This window comes from Panulirus ornatus, chromosome 10 (assembly GCF_036320965.1).
Source record: "Panulirus ornatus isolate Po-2019 chromosome 10, ASM3632096v1, whole genome shotgun sequence".
Taxonomy (NCBI): domain Eukaryota; kingdom Metazoa; phylum Arthropoda; class Malacostraca; order Decapoda; family Palinuridae; genus Panulirus; species Panulirus ornatus.
This window is the reverse complement of record NC_092233.1, coordinates 58,120,462-58,135,210: the sequence shown is the minus strand read 5'-3', so window position 1 is coordinate 58,135,210 and position 14,749 is coordinate 58,120,462. Positions and strand designations below refer to the sequence as shown.

The 14,749-nt window shown below is 49.3% G+C and overlaps 1 protein-coding gene across 19 annotated transcripts in view; it reads left to right on the top strand.

The window, feature by feature from the left end:
* Positions 1–14,749, top strand: part of LOC139750975 (ELAV-like protein 1) — a 252,264-nt gene that overhangs the window by 129,149 nt on the left and 108,366 nt on the right. For 7 of the 19 annotated variants that reach the window (XM_071665955.1, XM_071665956.1, XM_071665970.1 and 4 more), the window contains exon 1: positions 9,033–9,313. The exons of 3 other annotated variants lie outside the window; for them this stretch is intronic. In XM_071665955.1, coding sequence (XP_071522056.1) covers positions 9,297–9,313 — 17 coding nt within the window. In that variant the 5' untranslated portion in view covers positions 9,033–9,296. Of the gene's footprint in view, positions 1–9,031; positions 9,314–14,749 lie in introns of those variants that run through there. 9 more of the 19 variants (XM_071665961.1, XM_071665974.1, XM_071665971.1 and 6 more) reach the window with 4 other exon arrangements.

Sequence of the window (14,749 nt, the reverse complement as noted above, 5' to 3'; positions counted from 1 at the left end):
GCACCTCGACTTTAATAAAGGCGGCGCAAGTCGGGTTGGTTGGCATTATTGTTTTCGTTTTTCTTGTCTTCCTCCGACGGTGTCTTGCCTCCTTGGTTTAAAGTCAACCTGCTGACCGACCCGGTACGTCCATGATGGTGATGCCCCTCACGCCTCCCGCTGCTGACCCGCTTGACAGTTTACAGTTCTGTCTGGCTGCCATACAGCACCAATACGTAAACGGTCTCTGGTTGACTCATATTTTTTCTCTGTCTCTTTTTGGACAAGGAAGATGGATTCTTGCGTTGTCGTCCACGTTGCTGTGAACGTTAGTCCTCCCCCACGTAGCAGGTAGTTGTAACTGGGAGAGGAGGGACTAATTTCATCTTGCATGGGGGGGTCATGGCGGAGGACAAGGGAGTTGGTTCTTATTTAATTACCTACGTGCTTCTTTACAGACTCACTCCCCACCACGACCCACCCCCTTCCCCTCCACACCACAGACATCCCTACCTCCCTCCCATTCCCCCCCTGGCCACATACTCCCCACTTCCCAGACACCCCCACCTCCCCCCGCGTAAGAAACTCCCCACCTCCTCCCCGCCATAGACACCTTCACGTCCCCCCGCGCAAGACACCCCCACTTCCACCCCTATCGCGCCAGACACCCTACTTCAGCCCTCCCCCCAAGCCTGGCACCCCCCCCCCCCCCAGTGCCCTCCCCCCAGGCATCAGATAGCCCCCCCCCCCCCCACCTCTTCCCCCCTCGCACCAGACACCCCCACCCCCCTCCGCTCTTTTTTTTCCCTCATGTTCCCGTCTTATTCCCCTTATCCTGAACCTTAACCAGTACTTATCTATCCTGTCCATCCGCTCCTCCGTCCATGTCGCTCTCTCTCTCTCTCTCTCTCTCTCTCTCTCTCTCTCTCTCTCTCTCTCTCTCTCTCTCTCTCTCACACACACACACACACGTCTCGACCCTCCAGCGGGACAGAATGTATCTTGATGTCCTAAAGCTGCCTTGGATCAGCCTGTTGGACCCTTCTCTTTATCAGTCTTTACCCCCGCCACGCTCCAGGAGCTGCTCCCTACGCAAGCAGGGAGGTGCTGCTTGTGGCGTATTATGCCTGGCTGATCTGCTCGGAGCAAGCAGACGATTTCGGGTTAGTGGGCGAGACCCACGTGTGAAGGACTGCAGTCACTTGTTTGGTAACAGGTGGTCATCCGTGTCTTTACTCTGGCATTGATCTGTGCCGCCAGAACCGTGGGAACCATTGCCTAAGTACAAGTGTTTGTTTTTATTTGCGAGACGTTTCTCAAAATATATTCCATGGCCGAAGTCGTTGGCAGATGCTGCATAATGCTCAGAACCTGTTAGTCATTTGCTACGCTGAGGCTGGACAGACGAAGACCCTTTTTCCCCGTCAAGCCTTCTCATCATCATTCCTGAATTCCTTTTAACCGTGGTCAGGACTGCCATGGTCCCTACGACCGAATGCCACGTGTCTTTTCCAAGATCGAACACCTCGCTACTCGCTCGTCACCAGTGGGGTCAGTTATCACCACAGACGCTTGACAGTTTATTACCGAGACGTGATGTACAGAATATAGTGTGTGTATGTGTGGTTTCATTATGTATGCACTGTTGGCTATGGGATGAGGATGATGGGGGTTATGTGGTCCTCTTGTATCACGAGGAGCTGCGTCTGTCTCGCCTCAGTGTTGTGTATGTTGAGGGTGTGGAGGTGTACGCTGGCTGGGTTCGTATGGTACCGGCTACTCGCCACAGATGATAAGCTACTTCCATCATGCATTGTTCGCTGTAGCATCCTCTCATTCCCTCCACACACACAGCGGTACATCAGCGGGCTTTTTGAACGCTTTAGATTACTATAAGAGTCAGAATTGTGTGTGGGGAGTATATTTGACCTCTCGGATTCGTAGGAATACAGGGCTAGAACACACAATACCTTCTTCCTGATGTGGCTGACCTCAGAGACAGTACCATCCATCAATGGGCAGTTCACCTGACGCACCCTGGGGTCAGCAGGCCTAACGTGCGTTTCATACCTCTATAGGGAGAAAACAGGTCAGTTGCTAACATCTGAGAACCACTTGGCCACCGTCTACCAGACGTTTCATCATCTCAACACCACTTGCCTCCCAGCCTAAGCAACACCCCCGACACAGTACAAGAGTTGGAAGTCGCCAGACAGTTATATGTAGCCTCAGTCAAAAGTGCTCCGCCACATACACCGACTTCCCTACGAAGCTGTACAAAGTAGTCGGTCAGACAGACCTCTCCGCCCCGTCACGAGTGCTCCTCTTCCAGCAATCACAATGCCCCACTGATTGGAAAACTTCATATATTATTTCCCCAATACAGGAGTCAACAAGGCCCCCAGTATCTTGTGAGTTACGACCCATTGCCATCGTCCAGATCCATGGCTCGACACTGAAAGTTTCGTGTTGAATTGGACTTGCACAGACGTTGCAAGCTCCATAGATCCTCAGCAGTTGGGTGAGTTGAAGACAGCCTCTAACAACCGCTGCTTCGTCAGCTCCTGCACCTTTTCTTTATTATATTTTGTTTGTAACCTAAAGAACCTACTAAAGACCTCCGTGACAACACTCACCTTCGCTGGCTTCCCCGAACCTTCGACCTGATCATCCATAACAAGAAGCATCAGTAAAGTCATCAGTATTGTGTGGCAGAGGTATCTCGTGTCCACGGCTTGCAGACCTCCTCAAGTGAGCGCCGTGAGGCAGTACGCCTCGCCAGTGGCGTTCCGCAGGGCATAAAGCTGGGACCTCGAGTGTCAGTTCATGACGAATAATTGTTCTGATGGGAATACTCCCGCTTGATGGAAGTGCAATACGTCGACGGCTCTGTCGATGGTTGTCAGTACTGACAACAGCTCTTCCAAACGCATTTCCCACCCTGAACTGGACCATCGCCAGCCACGTCACACTCGCCCAAACCATGCGCGTCATACATGCCTCCAGTCCTCTCCCACCCCCATACTTTCTCACTAGACCCCACCCTCCCGTGTGTGTGTAAATGGTATTTCCTTAGTTTTTTGCCTTTACCTAGTTATTTCAGTACCTATTATTATTATTATTATTATTATTATTATTATTATTATTATTATTATTATTCTTACACAGCGGGTCGAAGTTCGTATGTGATTGCTATTTGTGTGTTACGGGGAGAACGTTTTACACTTGTGTTGCCCTGTGTCTCTTAACTTTGTATATATGTACCAGGTCTTAACTTCTGTGAATACACACACACACACACACACACACACACACACACACTATCATGTGCACGTATGGAGACGCATATTCTCTGTGGACTTGAACAAAAACTAGCGATGTATAGTTATTTTTTTATTTGTGTGTGTGTGTGTGGTTTCCGTTACGTCATAGCTGAAGATTCAATATTAGTAAGGAGTTTGGAATGTGTGAGGTTTGGACGGGTTATTTTCTGAAACTTTGGTCCCGTTTTCATTATTATGTGTTCAGGAACTTTACTGCAAGTAATTTTGTTCATGATTGTTAACTAATCCTTATTGTGACGCAAGTTAGTTTTCACCACTGGGATAGAGAAGCTCATATATATATATATATATATATATATATATATTATATATGCGTTGTGTCATGTTAATTGGTAAACCCTAGGAACTGACCCCTCTCACTCCAACCACCCCCCCTTCTATCCTCCCTTATTTCCCCATGTCGTCCCTGTGTCCCTCTCATGACAGGCACACGTACCGGTACACATGTACTTCCTTTTTTTTTTTTCTTCACCTGCGCACTTCAGCCTGTGTGGGTCACTCGTACACTTGTACCTCAGTGGGTCATTAGTTCGCTTTTGTACTTGTGTTAGTAGTTCACTTGTACCTATGTGGGTCGCTGTTGCATATGTATCTGTGTGGCTCATTATTAGACGTGTACTTGTGTGGGCCACTCGTGCATGTACCTGTGTGGGTCACCATTACGCTTGTACCATATGGGTCATTTGTACACTTGTACCTGTGTGTTTGGGTCACTAGTTCAATTGTATTGTATGGGTCAGTAGTATGTGCTTGTTTGGGTCTTTAGTGCACTTGTATGGGTCACCAAGCACACCGGTGCCGGCATCCTTGTTACATTAGTGTTAGAGAGAGAGAGAGAGAGAGAGAGAGAGAGAGAGAGAGAGAGAGAGAGAGAGAGAGAGAGGCGTCTGACACGTGTCCTGGGGAAGTGTGTGAAGTCATTCCTCCTGACTGGTGACAGAGCGGGGACGCAGGATACCATCTTAAGAACCAGAGTCGTTGTCTGTGTGGCTAAGGAACCGCTGGATCATTTTTTTCCCCTCCTCCTCCTGCTCCTCCTCGTCTTTCATGTGCTGGAGATGGTGTTCGTTAGTGGAGGTGGTACGTGTGTGCGGGTCGGCGCTGGTTGGATGGTTGGGAGGGCGGGTGAGCGCCAGCTGGGTACGGCTCGGGAGGTATTTTGGGGAGGTCATAACTTTGGGTGTGTGATGCCTCAAACCCCCTCTCCCTCCTCCTCCCTCGCCCCCCCCCCACCTGCCCCCTCCCCCTCCCCCCTCCCAGCAGCTTCTGCCGTCGCTTTAAATCTTCTCTTCAAACACTGAAATCGTTTCTCCACCTCAGGGTTTTCTCCTTATATTATGCCAACCAACACTCCGAACCTCAGATATGTGACGTCCGCTTGTGTGATGCACCTTTTTCACGCGATCGCTCAAGACGTGGAAAAAGGATGCGATTGGCGTTCGCGTTGGCGTGGTGGTCGGTCCCCATTCCCTACATTGATATTATCTGGTTTCCAGTCCCAGATGATCGTTTAAGAGTTCATACATACACAGCAGAGGGTTAACTGCCCCCCCGCGTGTCCACGTCGCCGTACGCACGCGTAACCTGTACGCATTCGCGACGTGGTGAAAAGTTTTCGATCCGGGTGTGTCCTCTTGCCACAAGTTTGATGTACGGTCATGTGACATCTCATGCCGGTGCATATTTATGAGCGCTTCAGCATCCCACCCAGAAAGTAGGTCACCCTGAACTACATTTCTCACTTCGGATCGAACACCTCGTGAGTGACGACTGCTCGTGTTTACGCCCGCTACTAGCCGAGGGTAGTGTAACGTGGTAGTGTTTTTTTTTATAGTCTGTCTTGTGTATTTCCGCATATCGTTAACATCCTGCGTTTCCGCCAGATTACCCTCGCCACATGCATGGGACGACCGTCTCCCCTTCCCTCTTGCCCACCGAGAAGAAACCTGTCGATTAAGGTTTCGTTCTTCGTGTTCTCAGAATTTTCTCGCTTGCATGTGTGTTGTTGACTCGTGCGGAATTCAGACCTCGACTGTGTTCCCTATTGGCTCTCCCCATCTCTGGCCAGGAAGAAACCTGGTTTCGGTCTCTGCCCGTTCCTCCCCCTCCCCCTCGCCCCGCCCGATAAGGTGTGTACACTGCTTATCTTCGTCAAAACCCACCCTACTCCCGGGGATGGCTTGCCTCAGGAACCCTTGGTATCTAGATGCCCAAGAGAAACCTTGCGCTGAATCAGGAGAGAAAACATTCGTGGGCTGTAAAGGAGAGAGAGAGAGAGAGAGAGAGAGAGAGAGAGAGAGAGAGAGAGAGAGAGAGAGAGAGAGAGAGAGAACATGGGCTGGCTTTTTTTTTTTTTTTTTTTTTAGAGACCTTAAAGATAACATGGGCCGGCTTCAGAGGCTAGATGACATGTTGGCTGGCTTGGAAAGCCAGAGAGGAAAGCTCTGGCTGGGTATGAAGTCCGAAGCGAAACGTTGGTTGGCTTTACAGCCAACTAACTGGTAAGACATGGGAATTTTTTTTTTTTTTTCAAGGAATTAGAGGCTAGAGGGGGAAACGTTGGTTGGCTGTAGAGGCCAGAGAGGAAACGTTCACTGGTTTTAGTGACCAGAGAGGAAACGTTGGCTTGCTGTAGAGGCCAGAGAGGAAACGTTGACTGGCTTTAGTGACCAGAGAGGAAACGTTGGTTGGCTGTAGAGGCCAAAGAGGAAACGTTGGTTGGCTGTAGAGGCCAGAGAGGAAACGTTGACTGGCTTTAGTGACCAGAGAGGAAACGTTGACTGGCTTTAGTGACCAGAGAGGAAACGTTGACTGGCTTTAGTGGCCAGAGAGGAAACGTTGGCTGCCTTTAGTGACCAGGAAGACATAGTTATAGGAACTTTGTCGTCTCCCGGGTTATATATATATATATATATATATATATATATATATATATATATATATATATATATATATATATATATATTTTTTTTTTTTTCCTATGAGTCCACGGGGAAAATGAAACACGATAAGTTCCCAAGTGCACTTTCGTGTAATAATCACATCATCAGGGGAGACATAACACGTTACTGTTTATCATTTACTGTTGTAGTGGTAGGGAGGAAGGCTGTGTGATTTAAGGCTACTTTGCTGCAGAGACTCCAAGGTAATGGTTGCTGTGCATGGGGGAGGAGTGGTGTACTGGCGACAGCTGATCCACTGGTGTGGGTTGAGATTTGCCATTCACGTTCCTCTGACTTGGGCCCGTGTGTGTGTGTGTTCGCGGGGACCCTGTCGCGGGCAGTAATATGAATATCAGATTTTTTTCCCCTTTTATATTCAACGTACATCACTGTCTCTCTTCTAATTCCAGTAGTCTGTCGTGTGTGTTTTATTCTTATCTCTCGTATCATCCTCGCATTTCCTCCGTGTTACTCTTCAACACAAACATCATTTTTCTCTCTCGTTTCTCTTTATTTTTTTTTCATTCCACGTCTTGCCTTCAGCGTACATAACATATTAGGGCTCCATGGATACGTACATTGATACGCCAGGCGTAGCCTACTTAAGTATCAGCTTCTTGACGCGTGGTGACCTTGGCTGACGATGACCCGTCTCTCTCTCTCTCTCTCTCTCTCTCTCTCTCTCTCTCTCTCTCTCTCTCTCTCTCTCTCTCTCTCCTGACCCCTTTCTGCCGGTCAGAATGTCTACACCAGCTGGGTGGAATATATTTTGGTGGTCTGGGTATTTCTTTGGTTCATTATGATAACGTTTTTTTTTTCCCTCGAATTAAAAGCCGCTCGATCTACTAGTGTCCATGATATGTATATACTTTTTCTTTTCTTTTAGACTTGAGATCTGTAAGGTTTTGAACTGATCAGATATGCACAGTTTTGTTTTGATTTGAAATATTTCCCTGTAGGTCGCAAGTTTTGACATCTAAATGTTCCACACTGAGGTTAGGAGCGCATATAATGCCAGACTGCAGATGTGGGTTGTAGTTATGCTTGTGTGCCCGTAACACAAGTCGTAAAAACATGGACTATATATATATATATATATATATATATATATATATATATATATATATATATATATATATATATATATATTATTTATTTATTTATTTATTTGTGTGTGTTTCTGTATATATGTATTATATCATATATTTCCAGAAACTTTTCGAACGCACACACAGAAAAAAATATAAATAAAAATTGGACTTCTATTGCTGCCAGACTCAGAATATGCTTATTTCCTTCATGAATATAATGACGTCATTAAGTTTAATGATGTCCCCCCCCCCCCCCGTCTTATTTGAGGAACATGCATAACATTCTGGCCAGATCTTGGCCTGTAAACATGCCCGCGTCAGGGTTGCATCAACATGTGTTATTGAAACTTTCCAATGCCTGTTCGACACGATCCTCTCGCCACCAAGTTGATATGAATGTTTTGTGTTATAATTTGGCAGGCAAGGCTTGACGTGCCACTGGCCTGGCCATATTTCATTACCAACTTTATATATATATATATATATATATATATATATATATATATATATATATATATATATATATATATTTTTTTTTTTTTTTTTCTTTTTGCCGCTGTCTCCCGCGTTTGCGAGGTAGCGCAAGGAAACATATATATATATATATATATATATATATATATATATATATATATATATATATATATATATATATATATATATTTCTGAGTCCACGGGGAAAATGAAACGCGATAAGTTCCCAAGTGCACTTTCGTGTAATAATCACATCATCAGGGGAGACACAAGAGAGAAATATTACAGTCAGTTGTTACGCAACGAATAGACGTAGCTAGGACGCCATTTGGTAAACATGCAAGTACACTGCATTTCAGAGATTTTAGTTTCATTAATTTCTGAAGTTAGTTAATTTTTTTTTAGAAAAAAAATTGAAGTTTTACTAGTTGTGTTGTTGGTACCTTTTCATCAGGTGTAATCCAAGGATTTGAAGGTGATGCTGTTTTCGGGGAAGACAGTGAAAACAACGCAGCAGTGTACGTAGTGAAATTAGCAGTGCTGGGCCGGCCCGAGGACTGTTAAAAAGCTTTCGGAGTGTTGTGAAAGTGATGTGAAATTACTTGTATAGTCTTTTGGCCCGTGTGTGTGTGTGTGTGTGTGTATGTGTGTATTTACTGTTGGTAATGTGATAGGTGGATGAGAGAGTGGGAGGTTATTGATATTAATGTTGAGATGCAAGTGTTTCTGATGTGTGTGTGTGTGTGTGTGTGTGTGTGTGTGTGTGTGTGTGTGTGTATACACGGGTGGGCCATGTGGCTGGGTGTAAAGTGGGCGGTAGTACCGGATGGGTGGGTGGTGAAGCAGCCTCCAGCAGTCACTGGTGGGCGGTGCCTGCTTCGTCCCCCCCCCTCCCCACACTCTACACCCCACCCTCCTCCACTCCCCTTGTCCCTTCCCTGGACATACCCCGTATACTCTAGGTCATTAATAGATCAACAGAGCCAGAGCCGTGCTATAAAGAGCAGAGGCGCGCGAGACGCGAGACATATTGTAAGTAATACGGCAAAAATTCAAGAAGATAGCGTGTGTTGGTGGAGTGAATTGTGAGGGAGATACGGGTGCGTTGTGGGGGCTCGTGCCTGGCGCGTGCGCGTGAGTGTGTTCGTGTGTGGGTGCGCGCGCGGGCGGGGGAGGGAGGGAGGGAGGGAGGTGAGCGTCGGGGAGGATGTTTTGCGGCAGTGTTGGCTGAGTGGTCTTGTGGGCAGGTGGTGGCCGGGAGGTTTTGCTGTTAACACCGCCCCACTCCAGTAGTGTTGAGCGCCCGCCGCCGCCCGCCGTGGCCGCCTGATCATTGAGCCCGTCCCCCACAGCACCGTGTGGGTGCCGCCCTGTGTCGTGCGTATAGTGTGGCCGGCGGAGCAAGGCACGCTCCTAAGGTGAGCTCTTGATCTCCGCTCCTCTCCTCTCCCGTCTATCTTCACGCCATGGAAGATTCCGCCAGGTGATCCTCTTCTGTCTCGTTGTTGGGCGGTGGTCGCGGGCGTGCCGGACCCTCTGTGAGCACGCCCACACGCCCGCGGCCCGCCCCCCAAGCCATTCACTGAGCTCTGGCCGCTTTCCTCCCCTGCATGTCTGCTGGCCGTGAACTCTCCTCTTCCCGCTCGAGGGACGCCATCACCAGGGGTTTGCTAGTTGGGTCCTTCAGGAGGATATGGTTCCCGCAGGGACGCTCCTGCAAGTAGGGACCACTCCCGTAGGGGCAGCAGGCAGGCAGGCAGCAGGAGTGTCCCTCGCCAGCCGCTAGCACGCACCATCAGAGTGATGCCCCCGTTTCCCCTTCACGCCTGATGTCGACGTCCGTTTTGAAAACTGATGTGGTTGTGGTGGTGGTGGTGGTGCTCTTCCGTGGCCCTGGGTGTGTAGATAGAACCTGGCCACAAGTTCTGGGTGGTGGTGGTGGTGGTCTGGCAGCCGATGGACAAGACAGTTTAGAAACATGGCGATTTTGGTGTCTTGTGTCATCCACCTACCTTGAGAAACGTCACGAAAGCATTTGCCGGAAGGACGCTATTGCTATGGAGGTTGGTTAGAACTGCACGTGTCGGTTGGAAGTGTTGGGAGTCGCGAGTGTTGTGGGACGCTTCAAGAGCTCTGCTCTCCTGTGCCAACGCCAGGGGCCCGAAGGAAGGTTGGGTAGGCAGACGCACAGACGCTTTATTGAGGAAACCTTAATTTCATGATGCATCGGGAGGGTGGCCGTCCACGTCCAGAGTAATTGCGGTTTTTTTTTTTTTTTGTTCGTAACTTTGTGATTATGACATTTTTAAAGCTCGTAGATAACGTTTGTTGAAGATGGATCTTTGGCCTTAGGATTACCAAGAGTCACTGAGAAAATTGCTACAGAAAAACTGTGAATATGACAAGAGCCATTGTTTGTGTTGTGTATGGCTGGGAGTGGGTGCTTGATTAGGGAGAGAGAGAGAGAGAGAGAGAGAGAGAGAGAGAGAGAGAGAGAGAGAGTAGCGATTGTTGCAGGCTTCAGCAGTGATGTGTGCGGAGCGAGGCGTGGCCTGGCTAGCTGGTGTGTGTGTGTGTGTGCGTGCTCTAGGTGAGAGCAGTCCACCTGGGAACACCCCTTTGTTGCTCTTTACTACACTTACAACCCATGTCCGCTCCCATGTCCATCTTTACACACACTCACTGGGCATGTTGCCCCCCTCCCCACACACACACACACACACACACACACGACTGTGTCTTGTACAGCTACAGTGCCTCGCCAGCCTTCTGCCCTTGACCGCCAGTAGGACCTTAGAATGCCTCATGCCCAAGCCTTCACGGGCCACGTCGCCTCACCTGCGAGAGAGCCGCTGGGGCGCCCCCCCCTCCCTAGCTTCATATAGCGCTTGGGAAAAGTTTAATCTATTTATAGGAAAGGTCAAGGCTATGTACCGCCGAAGCCACTATCTTGGTTGAAAAGGAGGGGAAGTGGGTGGTGGAGGTAGGGGGTGTCAAGCGACACGGCGTGGCTCGCAGAGGGGGACAGCCTGGAGGAGCTGCTGTGCCGCCCGGGCCACGGTTAATTGTGAAGGGAATTTAGAATCACCTTTCTCGTGATGCTCTCAAACGTTGACGCTTGTAGCCTTTACCGCACCGCTCTCTCTCTTTCTCTCTTTCTCTTTCTCTTTTTATCCCTCTCACTCTCTCAACTCACTTCTCATATTCTCTCTCTCTCCTCTCTCTCTCTCTCTCTCCCGCGCGTCCGTCCGCTTGCGGCTTGGCTGAAATAATCGATAATTGGTGACGCTGCGGGCTGGCGTACTCACTCCCCTCTCCCACCACCCACCTCTCACTCCCCTCTCTCTCTCTCTCTCTCTCTCTCTCTCTCTCTCTCTCTCTCTCTCTCTCACAAACACACACGCTCTCTCTCTCTCTTTCAATCCGCCACCCTCTTTGTCTGTGTCTATAGCAAGTTTCTGACATCATCTCTCCACCTGCCACGGGCCTTGGCCCAAAAGCACTGGTTCTGCCCTTAGTCGACTCGGACATCCTCCTTTGTGTCCGGCAAGTCCCACCCATTTACTTCACATCTCCTTCCTCCACACTCCTCCTCGCCTCCTACCTTCGTTTTAGCCTCCTGGCCCTCATCCTACTACCTCCTCTTGGGTCTCTTTCCTCTCCACCGACCTTCCTTCTCACTTACAGTGCTTTTTTTTTTTTAAAGTGATATTTGCACTTTTCGCTCCGGCCTATGAATAGCGCGTCCTACGGCTACTGGCATAAACTCCTCACTTGTCTACAGCACAGTCGTCGTGCGCGTCTAGACCCCTGAAGAGAATTTCATTGTTCCTCCTGAGAGAGAGAGAGAGAGAGAGAGAGAGAGAGAGAGAGAGAGAGAGAGAGAGAGAGAGAGAGAGAGAGAGAGAGAATAATATAATAGTCATCTCTATCTGGGTACGCTACACAAATCTTGTTTTGTTACTTTCATAACCAGTTGTGGTGTAATATTGGGTCTTGGCTTTCTGTCGCACATCGTAAGTGCGTCGTTTCTCTTGTACTTTTGGGTGCCGAATAGAGGGCCCAGCTCTGTGAGAAAGAGGCATTTGGCGTGTGGCATACCGTGTGTTTTGCACAAGTTATAGACGACACAGCTCTTGAGTTATTTCGTTCTCGAGATTTAGATGTATCATGATTTGTATCCAGATTATGTGGGTGGGGGGTTCTTACCCCTATCATGCAAGTGCCTCGTTTGGTGTAGAGGAATACAGGTTTGTGTGTGTGTATGTGTGTAATTCCATACTACATTAATAACGTATTGATCGTCGGTCATACTGGGAGGAAAAAAAAAATTGATACCCGCTGTGTGTGTGCGATGTGTGAGCTCGTACTGGTCGACTGAGTCAGATGCCGGCGTGAGATTATATTTGCAAGATGTCTCATTGGATTACTTCTGCCCGCCCAGATTTTCCCCTATAAGTAGTTTTAAATTTCCCCACAAACGTCTGACTCGGTCATATATATATATATTTTTTAAGATATATATATATATCCACGTCCATATTTTTTTTTTCTATCTTTGGAGGAACTGTGGCGTTTTGGTCACCGTGTGGTGTGGCAGGTAATTGATAGCGAAGATAAAGCGGGAGCGGATGTATGCCTATAACGTAAGAATTATATACACAGACCTGTTTTGCCTTATCTTTACAGTCTGTCTTATCTAAACAATAGATTTGTTTTCCCCCCAAACATGAGGGGGAGTGTCGTCTCTCTTGCATGCATGAAGGTAAGTGTCTTTGTTTATGAAGAAAGGCCCTATCTTGCGTAATGACAGGACCCGTCGTAAGTTCAGATACCTCGCATAGAGACCCTTGGGGGGAGGGGTGTGGCTATCTTCTGTAAAGATAATGGGTGTCTTGTGTTGATGAAGGTAAAGGCCCCATCTTAACCCCCCAGACATGAAGCGTGCCTCGGGCCCAAGCTAGGCCTGTGCTGCCACCGGGGTCTCGGATGGGAGGCCCATTGCATGTGGAGTGGTTCAAGAAGTTTGTGATGGTTCATGAATATTGTAGCGAGACGAGGGGTGGTAAGGGGAGGGAGGGAAGGAGGGAGGTGTGGGGTGGGGTTCCCCCTTGCTTCCCTTGCACTACTTTCATTGCTTTCCATTACACACACCGTCGGGGCTTCTGCTCCCCTCTCGCCCTCGCCAAAACGCTCCGGGGATGTAAATGAGAACTCGTTTGTCTTTGCCCTCATTTTTATGGTTGGGGTGTATGATTTTAGACGTGGGCTTCTCATTGGTTAGGAGGGGGATTACTTTTGCCTTCTGTAGTCTCACTAGTTGAGGAGGGTACGTACGGAGGCTCTTGAAACACGCGCTTAGTTTTATGTGCATGTTTCTGTCTTTATCGGTTGGTTAAAGATCTTTAGACGCGGTTAGTTTTTAAGACGCCGTTGATGGTGTCCGTGCCCTTGAGCGAATGTTTGCGAAGAGGCGGTTCTAGTTCAGTATCGTGTGCATATTTTATATGACCTTGCAGGAGAGGGTGTCAGTCCCTGGGACTTGCTCGTTGACGGTGGCGGATTCGGGCGAAGGGTGTGGTGGTGCACGGCGGCGGGTGCATAGGGCTAGCGAGGGGAGAGGGAGCAATTGATGAAAATAGATGTATGGTGGAGTATGGGAGGGGTTGTGTGGGGGGGGGTGTTGGTTGAGCCATGGGTGGGGGGTGGTGAGGGGGGGGGACGGGAGAAATGGTCGATACATGGGAGGATGGGGAAGGGGGGGGGGGCAGGGAAGAGGTGGGAGAGGGGAGGGTGACTGGAGGTCTGGGGGTGTAAGCGGGCGCATTCGGTCTCTGGAAGGGTGGGGATTGCATCACGTATATAGTCGCTCTCTCTCTCTCTCTCTCTCTCTCTCTCTCTCTCTCTCTCTCTCTCTCTCTCTCCACCGCCCGGGTTATTATGTACGTATCGTGCTTTTATCTCTCTCTCTCTCTCTCTCTCTCTCTCTCTCTCTCTCTCTCTCTCTCTCTCTCCCTCTCTCTCATTGTGAAATGTGTTGGTGAGGCGGCAGAACAGGCTCCGGCCCCGCGGAATACCAGTGGATTTAAGGATTTATATTCCGCACGTAAAGAACTTGGGATACGACCTCCCCTCCCTCCCTCCCTCCGGGGCCTGCACCGGACTCGCTTGCAGTCGTCCGCTCGTGTGTGTGTGTGTGTGTGTGTGTGTGTGTGTGTGTGTGTGTGGACCGAGCGTCAGTGCTTGCTTATTGCTGGTATGGTTTACAGCTGAAGTGGGTTTTATGATTAGTGCGATTGTCCAACCCCCCCCCCCCCCCCCCCCCCCCCCAGTGGATTGGACGGATTGGCCGAGCGAGGCGGAGGCTGGAGGAGGAGGAGGAGGAGGAGGGGCTGTTTCCGACGAGGTTTATCTGTGCGGCGGCGGCTGCTGCTGCTGCTGCTGCGGATCCCGGGCGACGCATCATCCCGTGCCTCCTGCTGCTGCTGTCCTAATGCTCTTGTTACTAGGCTTGGAACTTCGACCTCGCCACCCTCGCCCTCTGCCAGAGGTAGTCTTAGAGGCGCCGCGCTGCCATGGTACAAGCAGAGCGAGACAGGGGCCGCAAAGTGGACAGACAAGTGAGGAAACACTGCGTGAGATGGGTTCCTATGATAGTCTGGTCGTGGTTTGTCCCTACACTACATGTACACATATACTTGAAGAACACTGTTGGTGGGTGCCTAGTGTTGGACACTGGGGAGGGGATTGTCTCCTGCGGTGATTTGCGGTGTGTGGTGGAGCGAACGGAGGCGGGTAAACGGTGTGGGGTAGGGTCCGCCCTCGCTCGGCTCGCCAGTGGCCTCAATGTGCCTCTGGAAATCGGCGGCCAATAGAACTGGTCCCTCCTGGAACTTCTTTGTATATTTTTTAGTTTGAG